Genomic DNA, 12,609 nt, shown 5'->3' with positions numbered 1-12,609 from the left:
ATTCTACCGTTTTTCTGTTTAATAAAGTAGATTCTGTTAAGTGCTTTTAACTTTTTAATTTCTGAAAAATCAATGTTATCATTTCAAAAGGGCTCTAAGATTCCTAAGAAAAATGGTCTATGTCTGTTCATCTCTACAGACTATGTTTTATACTCCCCATGTTGTCCAAATCATGACTATTACACAAACCTGGTTTGAATAAGCAATTCCAAGAACTTAAAGAATAAAACATGCACAGAAGTACATGGATATAAGCTTTACAATGCCATTTTCTGGTTTAGAAAACAGAAATATTTTTAAGAGCCTCTCTGCGGTCTGTGGTGGCCAATGCCTTAAAAGGAAGAAGAGGCAGAGACAGGCAAATCCGAGTCTGGTTTACAGAGCAAGTTCCCGGACAGGCACTATGCAGAAAAACCCTATCTCAAAAAACAAAACAAAATTTTAAGCACCTCACTACCTGAGTTTGACATAACATGTAACTACACCTACACAGATCCAATTATAACTACTAGCATACACAAACATGTATTTTACTGTCATATTGTATATCCAAACTAAAAACAAATGAAACAAATTATTGATATTAATATACTAATAATCAGTGGATAGAAATACAAAATTACATCACATGTTGGTGGCAACATGCCTTTAATCCTAGCACTCAGGAAGCAAAAATAGGCGATCTCTGCAAACTTGAGCCTAGTCTACAGAGTGAGCTCCAACACACCAGGGCTATACAGAGAAACCCTGTCTCGAAAAACAACCACTGTATGTGTGTGTATCACAACATTTAATTAGGTAGGGAGGTAGGAAGAGAGAGAGGGAGGAAGGCAGGCAGGCACGTACGTATGTACACACACACACACACACACACACACACACACACACACACACACGCTGGGCATGGTAATATACATCTTTAATCCAAGCACTGGGCAGGCAGAAATAGAAGAATCCCTGTGAGTTCAAAACTGACCTGGTCTACATAGTGAATTCCAGGACACTCAAGACTAGATTAAAAGAGACCCTGTCTCAAGAAATAAATTAATTAAATGTCAAAACAATTTAAACAATAAAATGCTATTTCTCAAACACACACTTGTAAATGGAGAAAACCATGGATATAAAAATGTATTGAGCATTGAAATAATTGCAAAAAACAAAAATCTACTCATCTTTTTACCAATTACCTGATCCTGAAAAATTCATTTCTCTTAAGTACTTCCAGATTTATGTGTACTAAGATGTTTAAAAAAGAACACTGAAGCTATCAATGTAGTGTATACTGACCAAACTGAGATGATAAATTCATCAGTTTTGATCACTGTTAATAAACCTGAGACCTGTAATGTGCTACCACTTAACAGGTGCTCAGGATCTTATTATGCAATATTAAGTATTAATGCATAAAGAATTCATTTTTTGGCTCATAACTTTATAGTGCCACCATTTTTCAAAGCAACTCATAAAAAGTTATCTCTATCAAGTATCAGTATGTATGAGGTATGTTTGCAGGAAAAGTACAGATGATTTACACAGGCAAAAAAATTAGCAAGAGAGGCTGGAGAGATGGCTCAGAGCTTAAGAGCACTTACTGTTCTTTCAGAGGTCCTAAGTTCAATTCCCAGCAACCAAATGGTGGCTCACAACCTCTGTTATAAGAGCTGGTGCCCTGGCCTGCATCTATACACAGACTATATACATAATAGAACACTACATACATAATAAATCTTAAAAAAAAAGAAGCAAAAATTTTAGCATATGTTTTGAAAGAATAATTTTATCTTATTTGGAGAACAAAGAATGATAAAACTAGAATCAAATGACTTCTAGAAGAGGACTGTGGGAAATGTTAAAATGGTTTGTTACCACTTACTATAGCATGAACAATTCTAAAAATTAGTAAAATGCAAAATTTACTCTAAAGAGAAGAATGCATGATTAGTTGGAGAGAAATCTATGTTTTGCCAGGAGGTGGTAGCGCAAGCCTTTAATTTCAGCACTCAGGAGGTAGAGGCAGGTGGATCTTTGTGAGTTTGAGGCCAGTCTGGTCTACAGAGCTAGTTCCAGGACAGCTAAGGCTGTTACACAGATAAATCTTGTCTCAAAAAAAAAAAAAAAAAGGAACAAAATCTATGCTTTAAAAACGAAGAAAAAACAAAAACAAAACCCATGAAAATTAATGCCAGAACAGTCACTGGCTGTTATGGCACATGCTGGTAGTAGTTGCTTAAGAAGGCTGAGGCAGGAAGATCACAAAACATGATACAGGGGAAAAAAATGTGTCAAAAAACAAAGCCGAGGGGGCTGGAGAGATGGCTCAGTGGTTAAGAGCATTGCCTGCTCTTCCAAAGGTCCTGAGTTCAATTCCCGGCAACCACATGGTGGCTCACAACCATCTGTAATGGAGTTTGGTGCCCTCTTCTGGCCTGCAGACATACACACAGACAGAATATTGTATCCATAATGAATAAATAAATATTTAAAAAAAAGCTGAATAAAAACAGGGTCTTTTTTCATTACATCAAAATGTTGGCATTCTTTACTACTTAAGCCTCCTGAGTTTTTCAAATTTCAGTGTTTCCAGCAGGTACAATCTTTTATGATATTGATACAGATCCAAAAACCTTCTACTCAACCACTAATATTAAAAATATTTTCTGCATCCTCTCTTGTAGAGGAATGTGCTACAGTTGTAGAAAAAAAAAAAAAAAGAATACTGCTTATAAAACTCAACCAAATCTCTCTCTACCTCCCGCCCCCCTCGGTTTTTCAAGACACGGTTACTCTGTATAGCCCTAGATGTCTTGGAATTAGATCTTGTAAACCAGACTGGCCTCAAACTCACAGAAATCCTTCTACCTCTGCCACCTGAGGACTAGGATTAAAGGCATGCACCACCACCACTAATCTCTTAAAATGGTCTATAGTGTTCAGCGGAAAATGAGAGGACAATTCTTGGTCCTTCTGTAATAAGCACTTACTGATCAGCTAGGAATTTTGACCTGTTACAGTTCATCCCTTCCCTCAAGCCCCAACCCAAGCCATGAGTTACTAACTACACTAATGCTAAAGTTGATGTGGATACCTATGGTGGTTTGGAATGGCACTGACTCTCTCAGCCTCATATATATTCATGCTTAGTTCCCAGCTGGTAAACTCTCTAGGACGTATTAGTGGGTATGGCCTTGTTGAAGGAGGTATGTCAGTAGGAGTAGGCTTTAGGTTTCAAAAGCATGCCACCAGGTCCCCTGGCTGTCTCTGCCCGTGGAGTAGAATGTAAATGAAACTCTCAGTGACCAATCCAGCACCATGCTGTCTGCCTGTCTCCTTGCCATGAAGATAATGGACTAATCCTCTGAAACTGTAAGCAAGTCCCATTCCTTTATAAGAGTTGCCTAGGTACATAGTGTGTCTTCATAGTAAGGATAGAAACTAAGACAATAACCAGTTGTCAACACCACTCAGTTATCTACAGCACCACCTAAAGCCAGGTGCCTGTTAGGAAGATAGACCAAAAAAGGATCAAGGATCAGAAGTACAAGCCATCCTTCAATACAAAGGGAGACTGAGACCAGCTCAGGGTGCATATACAAGATCTTGTCTCCCAAAAATCTATAGAATTTAAAAAAGAGAGAGAGAGAGAGAGAGAGAGAGAGAGAGAGAGAGAGAGAGAGAGAGAGAGAGAGAGAGAAAAGAAAAAAATTATTGGGGGCTAGAGAGATGGCTTAGAGGCTAAAAGTACTGGTTGCTCTTCCCCGAGGTCCTGAATTCAATTTCCAGCAACCACATGATGGCTCACAACCATCTATAATGAGTTCTGGTGCCCTCTTCAGCCATGGAGGTATACATGCAGGCAGAACACTGTATACATAATAATTAAATCTTAAAATTAATGAGCCAGAGTGGTGGTGGCAGTGGTCTACAAGATCTAGTTCCAGGACAGGCACCAAAGCTACAAGAAAAAAAAAAAAAAAACCGGTGGTGGTGGTGCACGCCTTTAATCCCAGCACTCAGGAGGCAGAGGCAGGCGGATCTCTGTGAGTTCGAGGCCAGCCTGGTCTACAACAGCTAGTTCCAGGACAGGCTCCAAAGCTACAGAGAAACCCTGTCTTGAAAAATCAAAAATTAAAAAATAAAATTAAAAATAAATAAAAAAAAAAACACAGGGGGTTGGAGATATGGCTTGGTGGTTAAGAGCACTGGCTGCTCTTCCAGAGGTCCTGAGTTCAATTCCCAGCAACCACATGGTGGGCTCACAACCATCTTTAATGATATCTGGCACCCTCTTCTGGCGTGCAGGCATACATGGAGGCAGAATGTTGTACACATAATAAATAAATAAATCTTAAAAAAAAAAATTGGCTAGCCAGTGTTGGCACACTCCTTTCTCAGCATTCCGAAGGCAGAGACAGATGGATCTCTATGAGTTCAAAGACAGCCAGGGCTACATAGAAAAGCCCTGTCTCGCCGGTGTCTCAAAAAACCAACTCCCCATAAACAAGCAAACAAACAAATAAGCAAAGCCCTGTCTCAAAAAGACACAATGAGGCAAGGAAGTGCTGGCCTTTAGTCTCAGCAATTGAAAGGTAGAGACAGATGGATCTGAGTTCAAGCCTAGCCTGAGGACAGCCAAAACTATACAGAGAAACCCTGTCTTGGAGGGGAGAAATACTGAAAGGGCTTGGAGAGACAGCTAAGTAAGAGCACTAGATGCTCTTCCAGAGTACCCAAGTTAGATTCCTAGCACCCATATGGAAGTCAGCTCCTAACTATCTGTAATCCATATAGTAGAAGAAAAAACGGACTCCTCCAAGCTGTTCTCTGATCTCTATACATATGCAGTGACATGAACACATACACCATGCAAGCATACACAATGGATTTTGAACATTCAAGAATGTTTAAAAGGGTGTGTCTGTGGCTGAAGAGATGGTTCAGTGGTTAAGAGCACTTACTCTTGCAGAGGCAATGTTTGGTTTCCAGCACCCACATGGTGGCCTACAACTACCTGGAACTCCAGTTCTAGGGGATCCAATACTGGAACCAGACTCTCAGGTGGTGCACAAACATACATACATGCAGACAAAGCATTCACACATAAAATGCATGCAATGACCAGGCGGTGATGGTGCACCCCTTTAATCCCAGCACTCAGGAGGTAGATCAGGAGGCAGATCTCTGAGTTTGAGGCCAGCCTGGTCTACAGAGCAAGTTCCAGGAAAAACTCTAAAAACTACACTGTCCTGAAAAAACAATTTAAATATATATGTGTGTGTGTGTCCCCAATATACATAGAAATTTAAAGAGAGATGTGTTAGGATACAATCTGTAACCCGGGCACTTGGTGGGTGAAGGCAGGATGATCTGAGGTTCAAGGTCACCCATGACTACAGAACCAATTCAAAGACAGGCAATGTTACATAATATCCTGTCCTATTTTTTTTTTATAAAAAAAAAAAAGGAAAGAAATAATTTTGTTGCTTTTATTTTCTACGCTTATCAGAAGTGATAATTTATCCACTAAATAGTCTTTTTGTAGTTAGGGAGATAAATTTGGTAAAGTGCTTCTTTTACAAGCACAAAGATCTGAGGATGAGCCCAGTATCTTAGGGTTGCTATCGCTGTGATGAAACATCATGACCAAAAACAACTTGGAGGGACAGAATTCACTTGACTCTTTTCCTCAATTGTGGCTTTCTTCTCTCCCAATGACGTCAGCTGTGTGAAACTCACATAAAACTAGACAGCACGCCTAACACCCAAATAAAATGGCAGACAGGGTAATCTCAGTGCTGAGGACATCAAAGCACAGGGATTCCTGGAACTCACTGGCCAGCAAATTTAGCCTTATTAGTAAACTCCAGGTCAGGATCCTATCACAAAGCAGGTGAGGGGTGTTTCTGAGAAGTACACCCAATGTTCTCTTTTGTCTTCCATATTTGAGTGAACACGTGTGCAAACACAACCCAAAACATACACATGCACTCCTAATAAAATAGAAACAAATTAATCATCGAATTTCCTACAACACTAACTGTGGGGCTGAAGAGATGGCTTAGCAATTAAGAGCACTGGTTGCTCTTCCAGAGGACCAGGGTTTAAGTACCCAAACATAAAAGGTCGTTCACCGAGCTACCTAGAACTCCAGTCCCAGAGTATACAATACCTTCTTCTGGCCTCCCATGGACCAGGCACACACATAGTGAACAAATATAATGCAGGCAAAGCACTCCTACACATAATATAAATGATTTAAATGTGGACAATAACAGTGTTCTACAAGTGAGAGATCTGTCATAGATTACAAATGGATTAATAAAACAGAAAATATTTAAAAAGCTATGCAGTAGTGCATGTCTTAGATCCCTGAAGTTAGGATTATAAACAAAATAAAATTTAAAGTGGAAGTACTTACAGATGTTTCTGTACAGAATCATTTTATTACCTGTTAATATTTGTCACAGTCCTAATTCAAGTATTGAACTTGCCCACAAACTAAATTTCTTACTATGTCTATTATAAAAACTTTTTTCAGACTCTTGTATTTGAGACAACGTCTCACTCAGTAGCTTTGTTGGCGTCAAACTTCAGATTCAGTCTTTAGGCTGGCAATATGCTGAATTCCACATTTAGATCACCATACCAGACTTAGGCACATAATAGTTTCAACGGCATTTCCCACTAAGAAATGACAAAGATGCTTCCTATTGCACATGTCTTGATATTTTTATGTTTGGGGGATATCCTTAATCTCACTTAAAAAAAAAAAAACACATTCATTTGGGTATCCGTGCCTAAGAGTACTTACTCACTGCTTATGAAAGAGTAATCTGGAAATCCTTTCTTTATTCTAGATATTTCTGGTAAATGAGAAATAAAATGAAGTCAAGATTTAACCCCTTACAGTTCCCCATCAACAAATATATCTGTGAAGGGAAATTACTCATTGTAATTTCAATCAAATTCAGAAGTTAAAGATCCTCTGTACCATTTAAAGAAGAGGGGGCATGCTTTCCAAGAGACAGTTACCACCTCCCTATGTGAATATGCCTCTTGTAAGATTTCTTCACCTCTCTTCAGAAGAGAAGAGGAAATAAGAAAAAGCACCTGGTTCAGAATCCCAATTCCCACTTAACGGGTGTGAAATACCCAGAATGCCGTAAGATCACACAGGTCTTCAGCCATGCACAAACAATAAATAGCCTTGTGTGTTGGCTATCACAGTGTCCTCTATGTCAGCCTAGAGGCAGAAAGAAAAGCAAGGCTTATAGAAGGATGCTAATTCAGGAGGAAGTGGCACTAAAAGTATCCTAAATCCCAACTCCATAGGGGAACCAATCCAATATACCCGTTTTAGATAAAAATAAGTAAATAAATAAAAGGGGAAGAAAAAAATACAAACAAACAAAAAAACTATTGGTGTAGTTTTCTGTTACACATCTATGATCCAAAAACTTGGGTGTGAAGGTCAAAAGTTCAAGTTCAAGGTTACCAGTTTGAAACAACAGAAGGGCCTCAAAAAAAAAAAAAAAATCAGTCTAGCAGTAGTGGTACTTTAATACCAGCACTCAGGAGGCAGAGAGAGGTGGATTTCTGAGTTTGAGGCCAGTCTGGTATATAGAAAGAGTTTGGAGACAGCCAGGACTATATGGAGAAACCCTGTTTCGAAAAACCAAAATACAAACAAAAAACAACCAACCACCACCATCACCACAACAAAATAGCAGAGAACCTGGGATGTGCCTCAGTGGCTCAGTATATGCTTAGCATGTGCAAGGTTCCATATTCATCTCTAAGACCAGAAGAAAAGAGAAAACAAGAATAACAAAACCAGTAGAAGAACGGTGGGGGAAAAATGGAAAAGACAAACTACTTCTGTAAGGAAACCCATTATTGAAAATTTAAATTATCAGTGGGAATAAACAAGCAATGAAAGGGATGCAAATCTTTTCTAACACTGTTTAAAAAAGTAAGTAATTGGTAAAAAAATTGTTTACCAAGAACTTCATTTTTGTAGCACACTAGTAAGTAATAAAACAACTTAACCACGTACAGTTCCAGAAAGGACATCATGGGGACAACAGTTGAGAAGGTGGCTCTTGCATACTCTGTCATCGCTGAATTTGATTCGTTGTCGAGTAGTATCTCCTGTAATATAGAAAAGTTAATAATACTCAAGGTTAGACAAACAGTGTTTATATTCTGAAAGTCCTAGTTATTACTAGCTTTTGGTGTCTGACTATCTACTTACAGACACTTATAAATCAACCCAGGAGGGATTAGTTTTTTATATGCCATCCTATAGAAAAACTATTTTAGACAACATGCAATTGCAGTATATGTACTGCAAATGTAATTCAAATAGTCAAAGTGGGAAAGCAAAGCATTCTGTTAAATAAAAGTACTTCAGAAAAGCATAGGATTTTAGAGCAGGAATGGACTTTATTTATTTATAGGTTATCAAGTCCAACTCCTTCATATTGCAGATGAAAAAAAATGAGGCCCCAACAGGTTAAGCAACTTGCAGCAGACCCACCAAGAGTTTCTACTGGTATACAATGGTCTCTTGACAGTAAACACTAATTTATTTTGTAATAATTTACATTAATTGAAAAACATAAAAAAAATAATCTTGCAAACATTGCATACACACTGCGAATCCCCACTGAACCCCAGACGCCATTTCTTCCACTATTTTGTTCCAGTTGAAGTGTCTCCCTTTTGCTGCTGGGAGGAGTTAGAGGGTAGAATAAGGTGTTTAAAGAGTGTACAAACCTGGAAGAAGGACTTACACACCAGTCAAACAAGGGCATATTGCCTAAATGAAATGTTAACTTTAATACCTCCAAAGATTCCATATTCCATGTTTTATGTGGTCTGTGCTACATTGCCAAACCAGGCAAAATAAATATATTCTGTGCTCACATAAAAGAACACAACTCCTAAACAGAAGCAACCAACCTGCTTATCAAATATAGCTATTTACTCAAAAGCTTAAAGAGTCTAAGAAAAGGAAAGGTAACTAGCTAGAGTACAAAATACAAATGTTAGTTACAACTTTTTTTTTTTTTTGCTTAGAATCTCTGAAGAAATAAAAGAAAAACTCACAGGGTCGTTTCCTTTATGCAGAATGATAAGCCCTAAAGAATGTGGTTTAGCCTTAAATTGGTATCACTGATAAATGAAAACCTACTGGTGAATTACTGAAGCGAAAACTGTTTAAACAAACCAAGAGAGATTGTAAATACCTCTGTAGTTCACATGATACCTAAAGTACTCCAAACATTTCAACTAGGAAGCAATTCTTAAATTAAGTTCTGTATTTTCATATGTGAATACCAAACAAAAAAAAAATGTTCAAACTTTACCCCCTTTAAGTGGTCTTATATTGAAGAGCTTAACTTAAAGTCAACTAAACACTATGGGGTAAGATTTTGTTCAGATTGTTTTAGCTTGGTTAAGAAGATGTAAAGAACATTCTGATTTGCAACTAGGACACATACATTTTTAAGAAAGATAATTTGCTAAAATCATAGCTTCAGAGCATTTCAACAATAGGTTTTCTGAGGCTAATCTCTAGTATGTTATTTGTGACACAATTTGGAATAATCTATTTAGTGTTCAAGCCTGCTACTATAATATGTTACTTTGATGGACTTTTATTTTCTTTTAAACACAGCTGCTTCTGTTCCACATTCATTAACACATCTGAAAAGTTAGTGATAACTCACGGCTCGGCGAATGCGGGGCCTTTCTGAAACTCCCTTGCAGATTGAAGTAGGCAGGCATAGATACATTGAACCTTTACAAATAAAACAAGGGGCCAGATTGTTCAGTTTGTATAGAATAGACTCTGCCAGCAATTTCAATACAGCACCTAGAAGTACATGTTGACTGTAAAGATTCTTGTATATGAAAACAAAAGTGAACAAAATCAGAGTGTTTATTTTCTGTTTTGTTTTTAACAATACTGACTTAAACAAGTATAAGCCCAGAAAAAAAAAAAAAAAACATTACTGAAGATAGCTAAAGCCCAAGACTGGAACTCTACAAGTGGACCTTGGGTTACATGAGAAATGTTTCTTTCAAAGTATGTTTCAAGGAAGACAAGTTGAGTGCCTCAATCTCATTCAAGAACCAAACTACCACAAGCTCACATGAGAAAACTAAAACTATAATAGAAGCTTTTTGATCCTAGAAAGGCTTTGCTTAAAACTCTACTGTGATTATGTTAAGAATTTTTAAAGTAATAAATTTCTAAGGGGGGGAACTTACTAGGAATCACCCTGCTACACCTGTCTAAGCTTTCTGGTAATGAAACAGCAATGTCAGTTCAGTCTATTGTAAAACAAGACTCATGGGTAGAAGGGGTAAAAATGAGGTCTTAGACTAAGTTAAAATTTACAGATGTTTTATTAATCAAACATCTCATCTAATAGGGTGCCCATTTTTGCTTAAGAAATCACATTAGGTGTATTAACAAGGGATACATGCCCTGAAGAACACTATCAGAAAAACATGAACAATTACAAATATATAAACATAGTAACAGTAGCCCCAGTGAGCTTTAAAATAATAAAGAAATCAATTTCTATAAATGCCAAAAAAGCATCTAAAATATTCCACTACAAATAAGCAGGTATTCCATTAACACTTGGTAACTGTAGAAAAAATATGAAATATAGCTTTCAAATATTAGCCATTATAAAAATCTTTTTACTAAAATAATAAAACTAATAGTTCAAAATAAAACAATACTCTGAGAAGGACATGTAAATGAGGATCTTTCTATTGATATTTTAAAAGTTCTACTTAGGACTTTATGGCTAATATTTTCAAACAATTTGGCTACAAAAATACAAAGTCATGCAGCATTTGAATAAATTTGGGCTTATGACATAGTATAATTTAACTACACAATTTTAAAACAGAAATGCTTCTATTTTTATCTTTGTCACAACATCTGGCCCAAACCATGTTTTTCAAAAGCAACTAGGTAAAATACAAACCACTTAGAGAAAAAATAAAGGGAAAAAAAGAGACTATGACAATAGATCCTTACAATACAGGATTTTATCAATTTAACATGCTTTATGTTTGTGTTTCCTGGTCATTGAATCATACAAACAAATATGAGTTAATTCTCTCAATCAATTTTCACGTGTTTAAAAACTAATAATAAATTATGGGGGAAACTATCCTGTCACAATGATACTAGCTAGATCCTAATCATTGAATCAAACCTATTAGTTACTCTATCCTCTATGCTACAAAATGGAGTTACAGAGCCCACATTTTCACTAGAGAAATAGGAAATAAGTAACAGTAACACAAAATAACATGATTCAAGTGTCAAAGGGATTATTTTAAACATATTAGAACTACCATGTAAAGGTTGGAGAAATTGGGAAAGGCTTCAGGGAGTAAGTAGAAGCCAAAATCTAAACGCTTCAGGCAAGACTTAAGAGGAAAGAGGAACAGTCCAGATCAGAATAGTATCTTTGACAAAGTTTACAAGGGCTTGAAGGTTTGGGAAACAGTAAGTAAACCATAGTCAGCTTTGGCAAATGGCAGAGTATGTCTGGGAATACAAATTGGAGCCAAGGGAACAATTTTTGGAAGGTGAAATTTGGTTCTTAAGATCTTTCTTCAATATGTATTTATTGTATATAAATGAACTTTTCAAAAAATTTTTGAGCTGGGTAGTGGTGGCACATTCCTTTTATCCCAACACTCAAGAGGCAGAGGCAGGCAAATCTCAGCAACATCAGTCTGGTATACAGAGAAAGTTCCAGTAAGGCCATGGTTATACAGAGACCCCAAACCCTACCTTGGAAGAAAAAAAAAAAAAATTTATGAGGCAGTGATTAGACCAAGTATAGTCAACAACAAGAACAAATTATTTTACCTATAAAAACATGTCTCTCTGACCCATGGCCTCCACAAAAATTAAGTTTTACATATAACCACAATGCAAGATTTTAGAATGAGGAAATAGGCTTTTTATGCTTAAGGCACAGTCTCAGGTAGCTCAACTAAACTAATTATACAGATAAAAAATTATCACAATTCTGATGTTCCTGCCTCTACCTCCAAAATTCTGGAATTATATATAGTCATGTAACACCACATCCAGTGAAGACTCTGATTTAAAATTTTGGGTGGTCACAAATTTTTCATTGAATAGAAACACCAAAAGTTCTACTAATAATGTCCACCAAACAACTATCTTCAGAATTACAACTCCATTGCCTTCTTTTGTACAATCCCTTCTTGGGCGTCATAAATTGTAAAACTTGAAAACAGCTGGGTTACAAGTATACAATAAAACTGAAATGCATGCTACTTAATTCTCTAGTTAGAAATGAACATAAGGTGATACTGAAGCATCAGTTTCACAGGGGGAAATAGAAAGAAAGGCCTCCTCTAAAACCAGGGTTCCCATTCAAATGTATCCAATATTGCTCTCAAAATTCCCTTCAATCGGTTGTGAAGGAAAATGAGCCCCACTGCAATACCCAATATTGAATTATGATCCTATGACCTGATATAAATTTTATTAGTAGCACATAAAACCTTGGCCTAAGTAGTATCTGACATTATACA

At 36.9% G+C, this 12,609-nt stretch overlaps 1 protein-coding gene across 13 annotated transcripts in view; it reads right to left on the bottom strand.

Moving 5' to 3' along the window:
- Luc7l2 (LUC7 like 2, pre-mRNA splicing factor) overlaps positions 1–12,609 on the bottom strand; it is a 54,837-nt gene that overhangs the window by 28,416 nt on the left and 13,812 nt on the right. For 7 of the 13 annotated variants that reach the window (XM_050147938.1, XM_050147945.1, XM_050147944.1 and 4 more), the window contains one exon: positions 8,057–8,151. In XM_050147938.1, the coding sequence (XP_050003895.1) occupies positions 8,057–8,151 (95 nt within the window). Of the gene's footprint in view, positions 1–8,056; positions 8,152–9,734; positions 9,806–12,609 lie in introns of all 13 variants that reach the window. The other 6 variants (XM_050147935.1, XM_050147936.1, XM_050147939.1 and 3 more) reach the window with 1 other exon arrangement.

The sequence above is a fragment of the Alexandromys fortis genome, unplaced genomic scaffold (assembly GCF_014885135.2).
Source record: "Alexandromys fortis isolate MF-2015 unplaced genomic scaffold, M_Fortis_MF-2015_v1.1 scaffold_57, whole genome shotgun sequence".
Lineage (NCBI taxonomy): Eukaryota > Metazoa > Chordata > Mammalia > Rodentia > Cricetidae > Alexandromys > Alexandromys fortis.
Note: the sequence above shows the minus strand (reverse complement) of the source record. Positions and strands in the feature narration are given on the sequence as shown.